This window comes from Poecilia formosa, unplaced genomic scaffold (genome assembly GCF_000485575.1).
Source record: "Poecilia formosa unplaced genomic scaffold, Poecilia_formosa-5.1.2 Scaffold275, whole genome shotgun sequence".
Taxonomy (NCBI): domain Eukaryota; kingdom Metazoa; phylum Chordata; class Actinopteri; order Cyprinodontiformes; family Poeciliidae; genus Poecilia; species Poecilia formosa.
Genome location: NW_006800214.1, coordinates 678099 through 689767, shown reverse-complemented (window position 1 = coordinate 689767; position 11669 = coordinate 678099). Strand labels below are relative to the sequence as shown.

General features: G+C 40.2%; 1 protein-coding gene across 1 annotated transcript; it reads left to right on the top strand.

Annotated features, from left to right (window-relative positions):
• The first annotated feature begins 2763 nt into the window (after positions 1-2763).
• rxfp3.2a (relaxin family peptide receptor 3.2a) lies at positions 2764-8850 on the top strand. Its single transcript, XM_007571184.2, has 3 exons — positions 2764-3343; positions 3468-3911; positions 6194-8850. Exons 1-3 carry the CDS (start codon positions 3143-3145, stop codon positions 6806-6808), a joined length of 1260 nt encoding a protein of 419 aa, XP_007571246.1. The 5' UTR covers positions 2764-3142; the 3' UTR covers positions 6809-8850.
• Positions 8851-11669: the final 2819 nt, after the last annotated feature.

The following is an 11669-nucleotide window of genomic DNA, read 5'->3' as shown; positions in this document are numbered from 1 at the left end:
TATATATATATATATATATATATATATGTATATGTGTATCTATATATATATAGTGGGAAAAGATCATTTCGGGTATAAATGTCACAAGGTTTGATCATCTTGAGGGTTTATGAGCTTTTGAGTAAATTAAATTCAGAACACAAATTAGTTGAACATAGTTATATTATAATAGTAAGTTAAACCTGTAATTTAATCAAGTATTTTGACATCAAAGAAATGGACACAGTGAGCTGTGATTTTGCATTCCCTGCTTTCCATTCAGTTTAAAGGGGTGGTGACCTTTAAAGGGGTGGTATTATATCCTTTCCAGGCATATGGTACCATTTTATAGAACAATCAAGTAACTATGTCAGCTTCAGTTGCAACTATGCTGTTTATATCAAACATAACTCGAAAGAAATTCAACCTCATTTAACTTGAAATTAGTCTTTGTCTCGTCAAGATGCTCCTACTTTTTGTCATCACAATGCCTTTCCATTATGCTGTTTATTTCTATGGGCAGAAATTAAATTCAATTACTAGTTTTCAATTATTGTTAAGTTTTAAAAGTTCAAATAATTTCAGTTTTTAATGATATTAAAAATGATTTGGATCACCTTTTATCTCCATGTGTTTACTCAGTGGATAATCTTGTATTTTCTTTTAATTTTTTTGATAAGGTGACATATTAAATATTAAATTCTAGAGCTGGTTCAAAAAACAAACCATAAATCTTGGATTATTTAAGTAATATATTATCTTTGCTGTGGTGTCTGGTGGGGTGGATGCTACAAAAGGACCCCAGAATCAAATCCCATATAAGACCCTCTGTAATCTTGTGGCGGCTCTGCATTTAGCAAACATTCAGAAAACCGATCTTCAGAGGACGTTTAAAGTCGAAGCTGAACAACCTCAGGAAGTCATGTGGAGAGAGTCTCCAAAAATATTTCTAAAAGAAAATAGTCTGTCAAAAGTTATATTTTTCTTTTACCGCCGGAGGTAGAAATTGGTGTTTGACAATGGAAGAAGAAGAAGAAGAAGAAGAAGAAGAAGAAGAAGAAGAAGAAGAAGAAGAAGAAGAAGAAGAATGAATTGAAATGAAAAATATTCTGTTTTCTCTTTACCTTTCTGAAAGTGTGTCCACATTGTTCAGCTTATTCTGAAGTGATGACGAATATGCATTAAAATGACAATTAACTGATCGTGTTTAAAGGTTTTTTTTTTCTTGTCCTCCTTCATTTTTCATTTAATCTTTATCACAAGTTTGTTTTCGTTTTGTTTTTTTTTTTTTTTTTTTTTGTCAGAATGTGCTCGACCGAGCAAGAACACTGAAGAGCAAGCTGGCTTTTGTGATCCTTCCGAGAAAGCCCACTGCAGCGTCTGTTCGACACAAAGAAGGGAGGCGGAAATCTGCTTGAATAAAAAGCCTGCCAGTCCGCTTCAGCGTGACAGAAGAGCTGTAGTTCAGCTCGAAGCGCCAACGTTCACAAAAACAAACAAACAAAAAAAATCATCTTGCTTTTATTTTTCCTCATTTTGAGCAGCGACATAATGAGTTGAGAGAGAGGCGCTACGTTTAAGATTCTTCCCCAGCTCTACTACTTAATTGCCTGTAAGAGTCTGACGAAAATGAAAGCCGACACCTTTAAGCACCTTGAAGAGCTGCTGCAGAATGTAAATGAGCTGGAGGAGTCGTTACCAGCCGAACGTACATCTCCAGCAGACTTGGTAAACATTCAATGAAAGCAAAATACATATTATACATATTACTATAAACGTGTCCAATGAGTTTAGGAGGAAAGCTTGTTATCAATAGAAGCTAAATGGCTGGAAAGCCTCTATGAGAGATTGGATTGTACCCACTGATTGTGAGATAATGACAGAATGTATTATTTAAGTCTCTCCTTGTTTCATTGCTCTTTCATTTGTATTCACAATCCTCCATGTTGAGATAACTCTACAAAAAAACAAAACAAAACAAAACAAAAAAAAAAAAAAATCCAATGCAAACAATTGCCTTCAGTCATCTAGAGTCAACCTCTGGGTAATTGAATCTGGGTACAAAGCCAGCTGTTCTATGAAGGTCTCAGAGCTTTGATAGAGAGCATTAGAGATGCACGATGAAGACCAAGGAGTAGAGCAGGAATATGTCAGGGACAACATTTTGCGCGAGATGTTCAAAGCAGCGTTTGGTTATAAAACACTGTCCCAGCTTTGAACACGTCACAGACTGCAGTCGATGATAAAAGAACTAGAAAAACGGCTAATAAGGAGAGTAATAATCAGGCAATCAACTAAGATGCACAAGATAAACTATGGGGAAGCTGAAGAGATCCACAGCTCGAGTGGAATGAAGAAAGACACTGTTAAGAGAAAACCTTTTTTAAAAAAAAAGTCAGTCAGCATAGGAAAGGGGTTCAATTCAGTCTGCTGGGATCCACTGGTATAGTTCTGGTTACTCTACTTTCGCTGTCATATAAAATCTAAATGAGACAGACCGAAGACTGGGTGTTAAATAAATAAATAAATAAATAAATAAATAAATAAATAAATAAATAATAATAATAATAATAATAATAAAAACAAATAACTTCTCCTTTTTTGATCATGAAGAAATTATAAAACAAGAATATTTTTACTTTATTTTTTTTTTTAAATTAAAGTGAAAAATAAAAACTGATGACAGCGGGATGATGAAGCTTTTCTCCCTGCCCTCCCTGGTCCTGTGATGATGATAACAGCCAGCAGCGCTGACTGAGCTGTGCGCACCCACAGTGCGCCGTCCAGCGGCAGAATGAGCCCATCGACTATAAAAGCATCCAGTCCGACGGCTTTGCTCTTCACATTCTCATGATGAAGAGGCTGACGCATCGTGTCAGAATAGGCTGATGCATTTTAATATCCCCCTTCTTCATTTTATTTTTATTTATTTATTTTTCTTTTTTAAATTATGGATAGCTTAAGTTTCCATTTGGAGCACCGATAACATGTGAACGGAGTGTTTTTTGGGAGACCAGGAGGAGGAAGATGGGGATTTTTTTGTCTCCACACCTGCGCGCTCTCAGTGCGGAGGTTACTCTAACACAGGAGGAGAAGCTGGAGACCTTTCTTTAAAAAAAAAAAAAAGAAAAAAAAAAGTGAGCCGATATTTCTCTGCACAAGCATGCAGAGCAACAGCAGCTCCCCCGGACCCCCCACCGGGCTGAGTGACTGCGGGGGGCAGGAGGAGGAGATATCCGAGCTGGTCAGCCCGACAGGAGCAGGCTCCAACCTGCCGATGTTTAACCTTTCCCTCAACTGCTGGCTTCTCATCCTCTCCAAGGAGTCCTCCCTGGATCTGCACGGAGACAGCGCCAACCTGCCAGTAGGTAGTTTACTCCAAAAGGCAGCACTTGTGTGCGGAGCAGATCGAGTCTCTCAGTGATTGCATTTATAAAGTTTTTGGCTGCAGTTCAGATGCTGAAACGGTGCTTTGTGCTTTGTGACAGGTTCGAGTCGTCATTGCTCTGGTCTACCTGGTGGTGTGCGTCCTGGGGCTGGTGGGGAACCTCCTGGCGCTCTTCCTCCTCCACTCCCGCCGCCGGGGCCACCACCACTCCGCCATCGACTGCTTCGTGATGAGCCTGACCATCACAGACCTCCAGTTCGTCCTGACCTTGCCCTTCTGGGCCGTGGACACCGTGCTGGACTTCCGCTGGCCCTTCGGCCGCGTCATGTGCAAGATCGTGAGCTCGGTGACCACCATGAACATGTACGCCAGCGTTTTCTTCCTCACGGCGATGAGCGTGACCCGGTACCACTCCCTGGTTACGTCCCTGAAGATGAGCAGCCCCAGGATCGCCATGGCCCGCGCCAAGTGGGTCAGCTCGGCCATTTGGGTGGTCTCTCTGGTGGCCACGCTGCCCCACGCTTTCTACTCCACCACCGTTCAGGTTAGAGCAATTGCACTGACTGAGTGGCCGATTTCTGTGACCGATTTTCATTGGGCAATTCAGATGTTTGGATGCACTAAGAATTAAATAGTCTTAGAAATACGAATATTTGCAGTAAGAAAAAATAAAGTTCTGAACAGCAACCCAAAGTCACAAAACAGTCAGAGTGGGTCCAAGGTACAGGAAACTTCTTGGGCACCCAGGCCTCATGGGGACTTCCCTCCTCCCCCCACCCATCAGAATTTTAACATTTGTTTAACAATGACAATGCTATTAAATTGAATTTAGCAGTTTCAGCATAGATTAAATGTTTCAAGTTTTAACATTTAAATTTGACATTTATAAGGAGTTGGCGAGTTTATTTTGAACAGAAGTCCGAAGAATAATCTTCATGGTTTGACTGTTATGTTACCATACCTACAGTCGGATGCTACGAGTTTCATATTTGTGTTTCAGCTCCGTTTGTTCACATTTTCGGCAAATAATAATTAATTATCAGTGGTTCGTTTTAAGCTCAGCCATGTTAAACTTCGCGCCTCCTCTCCCAGATTTCACAAAATCTGCTTTGAAACACTGTTAGTGGTGCTGATGTTCTTCACTAACAAGAAGAGGGGAACCTAAATAATATTCTCCGCAAGGCCCCATAAACCTTGGGTCAGCCCTGCAAGCAGTATATCGAAAATTTACAATAGCGTCTGCAGGTTTTGGTGGAGAAGGTATTGGTAGCAGGAAAAAGGAACTACAAAAAAGAACCACAGCACATCCCAAACACTTGTAGAAGTGCACCATATATTGCCAATTCAGTTTACCAAATCAATTCAAAAACAGAGCGAAATCATCTGGAAATCAATAATGACAGAGTCAAAGGCTCGCCTCTAACCTGACCCTTGACCCTGAGTATGTCAGAGGCAACCACACCAAGCATGTTTCTCACTTTTCCCTAAAAAGAATTGCTGTGTTTTTAAGAAAATCGTAAGAAAGGAAAGGACATAAATTCTGAAAAAGAAAAATATTTCAATGTGGATAAGGCCTAAAAACCTCAAAGTCCATGCATTATTTAGATTTAATGACATTTAATTACATTAAAAAAAATCTTTTCAACTCAATTCAATTATGAATTGCTTATTCATTTTAACTGAATGAAGAAGCGATTCATTCAATTAAAACATGTAGGTCAGTTAAACCATAACTACGAGCTTAACCTGCTTTTGTTTGTCCTCAATATGTTTTTTTTTTCATTTCAAACAACTGCTAACTATTAAATTCTGACCAAAATTATAAATCACATCAATAACAAAATAATGGAGGAGTTAACACAAGGCATGTTTAATTAAGAAAATGTAGAATATCATGAGGAGAACCAATTGTTTTCACAAAAGAATTGAATGCAGCCTTTTTAATCTTTTTTTTTTTTAAATCAAACTGAATGTTTTATTTTATAGTACATGTACCTATTAATCTGTTGTGAGTTGCAGTTGTTCAACAAACTTTTATGGACAGGGTGCTAAACTGTTCCTCGTCTTTGGAAGACACCTCATTGAGAGAAAAAAGTTCAGATCTTAAGCTAAGTGTTCGATTTTTAAGTCATTCACTCGCTTATTGCAACTATACAAGAGCCTCAAGCAGCCTTTCCCCATTATAGATAATCATTACTTGTTTATACTGGGTCCTGAGGAGATGTCACACTGTGTGTATGACAGAGAGAGCTGCAGCTAAACAAGATTTCAGTGTAATTTCAAAAACAACGATTAAATGATCACAGAGCTGACATTTTAAACAGTCTTTAGTATCTTGGCAAATGGCACGGTTAACACGGCTGGCATTTCCAGCAGCACAAATTCAACAGCTCACTGGAACGAACAAATCCAATATTTCCTGATTCACCATGTTCCCTGGCAGACAGAACTGGACTCTTCGAGTGATAACTTTGTTCTCATACATTTAGTTTCCTGTTATCAGCAGAAGTTTAATTATCTGATGCTGCAGCAGACGCTAGATGTTCCCGTCTAGAAGCTTCTGCCAGCTCTTGTTCTTCTTTTGACTTCATTTCTAAATACCTCTAACTGTGAGACTTCTCACAAGAAGAACTTCAACACTGAAAAGTTTTGTTTCATGTCATAACCTGGTTGTGGTAAGGTGCACTGGCAGATTGGAAACATCAGTCGATCCAAGATCAGATTTTTAGTCACCAGTGGATTTCTTAGTGTATTTGTAGTCTCAACCTTGAACCCTGAACTGCTTCCTGTTTTGACGAGCGTCTTCTCGTTCTGTGGTGTTCGCAGGTGTCTGCAGACGACGAGCTCTGCTTAGTTCGGTTTTCAGACTCTGACTCGGGTCACTGGGATCCCCAGGTTTTGCTCGGGCTCTACCAAACACAGAAGGTCCTTCTGGGATTTGTAGTTCCCCTGATCATCATCTCCGTGTGCTACCTCCTCCTGCTGAGGTTCATCCTGAGCCGGCGCATCGTGGGCAGCTCGGTCAGCAACGGCAGCGACACGGACAAGTCGGAGCACGAGAGAGGACGCCACCGCAAGTGCTCCAAAGTCACTCGTTCCGTCACCATCGTAGTCCTGTCCTTCTTCGTCTGCTGGCTGCCGAACCAGGCTCTCACCCTGTGGGGGGTGCTCATCAAGTTCGACCTGGTGCCCTTCAGCAAGGCCTTCTACAACGCCCAGGCTTACGCCTTTCCGCTGACTGTGTGTCTCGCCCATGCCAACAGCTGTCTCAACCCAGTGCTCTACTGCCTGATCCGAAGAGAGTACAGGGCCGGACTGAAGGAGCTCCTTCTGAGAGTTTCTCGTAACGCCCGGAACGTTCTTTCTCTGGCTCTGAGAGGAAGGAGAGTGGAGGAGGCGCCACCCAGCACAGTTGTGGTGCACAAAGACATCAATATGTGATTTATGCTGTTGCTTAGACGATTGGGAAAGCTGTGATTACTTTTTTTTTATTATTATGAAGAGAATATCTGAACAACAAACAAAACCTAATTTGTCAATAGGCCTTAGGGGTTGACATAGTGTATTTTGTTAACTTTGGAGACAGCCAGGCTCTTTGTTTTCCCCCACTCTCATCTCATCCTCGTCTGTCGGTGCCTGACATTTCAAATAGGTCTCATAGCAGCTTGTGAAGCAATAACTGGTTTAATATTGAAGTTAGATAATTCAAGCTAAAAGAGGGAAACAATCTGGTCTCAATTACGAAAGAAATGCTCAGCTAACGTATTTAGAGCTAATTGGCATCACCAGCGGAAGTGTCATTACCAAGCTTTTTTCTTTTTGCAAGCCAGTGATGACTGACAACAAGGTATGCTTCCGTACAAACATTGAAGCAGCATGTTGTCGACACACAAACTGTCAAAAGCTTACTGGGACATCTAAATATTGCATTTGTCACCACTATTAACGTCTGTCCAAAGTGGATTTTTAGTATAGAAAACACAGGACGTGTTAAAGTTATGTTCTCAAACAAAAAGACCTCAAAAATTGGCCTAAAAAAAATATAGGATTTTGATTTACTCTCAGGGACAGAACTGAACAAAGATCTACGGTAGTTATAGGAGACAACTACCTTATCGTTTCTTTTTATGATTGCAGTATAGCATCGGCCATGATCATGAGCAGTGAGTGTGTTCATTCGCATTGCATGTGCTGCAGTATCTTTCTTCCTGAAAGCTACAGATTTTGTTTTTCTTACCTACTAGGGTTTCTGTTGGATAGCGACGACAGAAAGCTAGCGACTAGCTAGGTTAGCTAATGATCCAATATTGCAGTAGGTCCCTTTCTTCACTTAGTTGTACCTCTCAATTCATATTTTACTGAAATATTAGGCTAACATTAACATGTTTGCTCCCTGTCTTGACATGACTTGTAGACTATTTAGGTAGAGACCCGAGTGTTGCTCCAGTTAGATTTGTGGACAGCCTGCGTTATATTTTAAACACCATAATGAGCGGAAAAGACATTTTGACTTTCAAGGAAAAGCCGTGTTTGTTGTCAACAAAACCGACTGTACAGCCTGTAACATATTTTTGTAGATCATTCACACAAAAACAACTTAATCGCAGAAATGCAGGCTGATCTCGGGGGCTGCCGCATGGTAGATCAAGCACAAAGTTGACATATTTTTCTGGAACACAATTTAGCTATATAACTGAGTGAGGTGACAGATAAAGCGCCATCTCTGCTGTTCATTTACAAGAACAAAAGATGAAATGATCAAATCCACAATTTTCCATTGTAAAGAAAACCAAATTTGGTGATTTAGAAACCACCTGCCTTGAGGCGACATTTGATCGGTATTTACTGATCCAGACTTACATAGCGTGAGGATCGCACTCTATGAATAAATTGTTTCACAAGATGTCATGAGGCTTGACTTTGTTGTCAGCTCACAGAAATGCAACGTGTCCATGTTATTATAGCAATATTAATCCTATAAGCCCAACACAGCCACATTTGTTGGCGCATTGTAGCTCATACTCTTGCTTATGTCTCCCAACAGTTATGTGATGAAATCTGAGCTGCTCTTTGTTGGATTTAATGTTCACGTTTGTAAAGAAAAAAAGACAGCAAAAAGAAAAAACAAAAAAATCTGCTAAAAAAAACATCAGGACAATCAGCAGAAATTAGACCCTTTCTCTCCAACAGTTTTGCTTGAAGTCACATGGACAGAAAACCACATATCCTGATGTTTTCTTTTCTAACTGGGACAATTTATTAACGTCCATTTCACCGATAGAACAGTCGTGAAATGGTTGAATTTCTGTGACCCAGTCCCTCGTGCAGTCAAACAACAACAACTCCTGGTTGGCTGCCAATCTGTGTTTCACGCTGCCGTCCATAACTGTCGTTGTCGTCGGCTCTGTTGTATCAATGTGAACAGTTTGGTGAATTCACGTATGTCCTGTGGCACTAAATAAAGCGAACGGACAAAAAGAGTTCACGGACGTTTCGACAAAGTTAATCTCCCCTGCAGCCACAGCGGCCTCACAGCGACAAGCTGAATGAGTCACTTGCACAAAAGCTGTTCCACATTTTTGCCCTTTTGCAACCTTTAAAATTTCAACACGGATAACCTTCTTGTGGCCACACTGCAGATGAGTAAAGCTCCTGACGTGGCGACAGCTCAGCCATTGTGTGCCAGTCTAGAGCTGATTACTTCTCCAGTGTGTATATATATATATATATATATATATATATATATATATATATATATATATATAATATTCTCTTTTGTCTCTGGTGTTGCTAAGAAGAGTGGGGTTTCCAAGGAAACGTCTAGAATTACTTAGAGACAAGACAATAAAAAGTGAAATGTTAAAGTACAAATCTGATTAAAATTACAATTGTGTGCACAAACGATATCGAGTGCAAATTAAATGACGCGGTGAATTCAGCGTCAGCGGTCGCCTCAGCGCTAATTCATGCGAATCAAGAAAGACCTGACAAAGCCAAGGGCGATCTCACGTGTACCAAGTAATTGGTCGTCAACTGCAACGAGCAATTTCAATACCAAGAGGTGAAAAGCACTTGAAGAAATCCCGTTGAGTGTTTGCATCTGAGATGCAAGTTCAACCAGGATTGTTCAAGGTTTGAAACAATCGCTGGCTCAAGGTGCCCGTTTCTCAAGAGGATTTGGTCAAATGGGATGAGCATGAATGATAAAATGGGTCAATGTCAGCCACACTTCTCACAGCGGGAGTGAGAACAAGCAGATGGAGCTGCTACTGAAGAAAAACGTGTGTTTAAATACATCAGGACAATTGTTCCTTTGTGCAAGAAAGCGTGCACACCCTGAAACTCAGCGTGGAATCAGTTTAATCAGAGGAAAACCAGCCAGGTCAGGAGTGAGCGCTCACAGTTCAACACAAGGAGGAAGAATGTGCCATACGAGATCATGTGTAGTTCTTGCTCAAATCTTTAGATCATGGATATAATGTTAGATTACTTTGGAAAACCACCAGAAAACCAGTGTCTCTGTTCACTCTGTGGTGAGTTTTAACACCTGAGCTGAAGGAACGCCTCTAGAAAAGCCCCAAAAGCCCACGTATTTAATCTGCAGTCATCCACGCACAGAAAACCCAATGACCTCCTGGAGTAAAGCTTTATCAGAAGATGGAAAGATTGAGGAATTTGAGCAGAACAACAGGGAGAATCTTCTTCGGTGGAGGAGTCAAGGTGAAGCTTTCAAACAGGCAACTTTATCTGCACAGCACTGCTCACAGATATCAAAGTGATGAACAGAAGACTAAAGGAACAAAGAGAAAAGGAAAATACATTAAAGACAAAATATCTTTAAGCGCAACAACACAAGTGCGTTCTTACACTTGAAGTGCATAAGGGCACATTTTAAGCATCCTGTAAAAAGAGAGATAACAACTTTATAGCTGCAGTTAAGAGTAATCCTTTCAGCTCCATTCTTCTATTCTTTGACAAACATGGAGCCATTGACTGTTGGTGTCTGATTTCACATGTCCAAAAACACAGTAAATGACTTTTCTGCATCAAGCCAGAGAAGCAACCATTACCCCAACTCTGTTGAGAACATATTGACTACATGTAAAAAAAAAAAGCTGCTCTGTGGCACTTGGCCGAAAAATTTAAAGGACCTCATCTAATCGCGATTAGAAAAGCAATCGAGCGTGAGCTTCAGCATGCAAGAGGAACATTTAAGCAAGTATTAGTCAGCGTGTTTGTAGCTATTCGAGTTTGAAAGTATTATTTTCACCCCGAATGACTTTAAAAATCCACAATAAATTCAAACTTGCGTCTTGTTTTAAAAATTAAGGATGCTGTTTGTTGAAACATCAATCAACCTCGAAATAAAAACACATCAGATAAATAAAATTAGCATGAGATCCATATTGATTATAGGTAGTTTTAGTTTTAGTTTTCTTTTTAATATGAGGAACTCAGAGAATTCATTGGTTCTAACAACAAAAAGGCTAAGTCATGGATCTCGCAGGTAAACTCTGAACTTTGGTTCATTTTCTGCAGGAAAACTACAGGAGCATCTCATGACATGAATACTGAGACCATTTAAAGTTGGGTTAACAAGCCCCCCGAGGCAAGATAAGCTCAGAAAAAGCTCACATAACCCACACAAAACAAGCCAAGATCATCAAAGACCTTTAAAAAGACAAACAAAAAAAAAAATGACATGAACAAAGAAAAAAAAAGAGCCATTTACTGCAAACAGACATGAAAGAACACAAAAGACAAAAAGACATCAGAGTCACACAGCAAGAAAAATGAAGATAAACAAAGGGAGGCACTGAGGGACACAAAACAACCACCAGGGGACCTAAAGTGCTACAAGGCAACACAATACAAGAAAAAAAGAAAAAGAAAAACGGGGAGCACAAACAGATGCAAAACAGCTACAAAGAGATTGAAAACACATTAAAGTAGTTTAAAATCGATGTGGTTCTCCTCATGTTCAGGAGTGTATCAGGGAGGACGAGGCGTCTCGTAATCTGCCCAAAGAGCTGGAAGACATATTTTAATAATACGGATCAGCAGTCGACACCTAACAGGGATTTCGCACTTCAAATGGTGACTATTTTGTGCAAATCTTTGTCAAAGCTTCTCTGGCTTTTCAGGAGCTTTCAGCATCATTTCACAGGATTCATCATTAAGTGCGCCTGGCGCCGGGTTCTCTCACCGGGAGCTCAGGCTCTCATGTCTTCAGCAAGGCGAGGGTTTTAACTTTCCTACGAACGAAAAAAAAAAAAAAAGAAAAACTGTGGAAATTATGCAC

Coding starts and splice junctions, on each gene's coding strand:
- rxfp3.2a (XM_007571184.2), top strand. CDS start 3,143: ATGCAGAGCAACAGCAGCTCCCCCGGACCCCCCACCGGGCTGAGTGAC. Junction 3,344..3,467: donor GAGACAGCGCCAACCTGCCA/GTAGGTAGTTTA, acceptor GCTTTGTGACAG/GTTCGAGTCGTCATTGCTCT. Junction 3,912..6,193: donor TCTACTCCACCACCGTTCAG/GTTAGAGCAATT, acceptor TGGTGTTCGCAG/GTGTCTGCAGACGACGAGCT.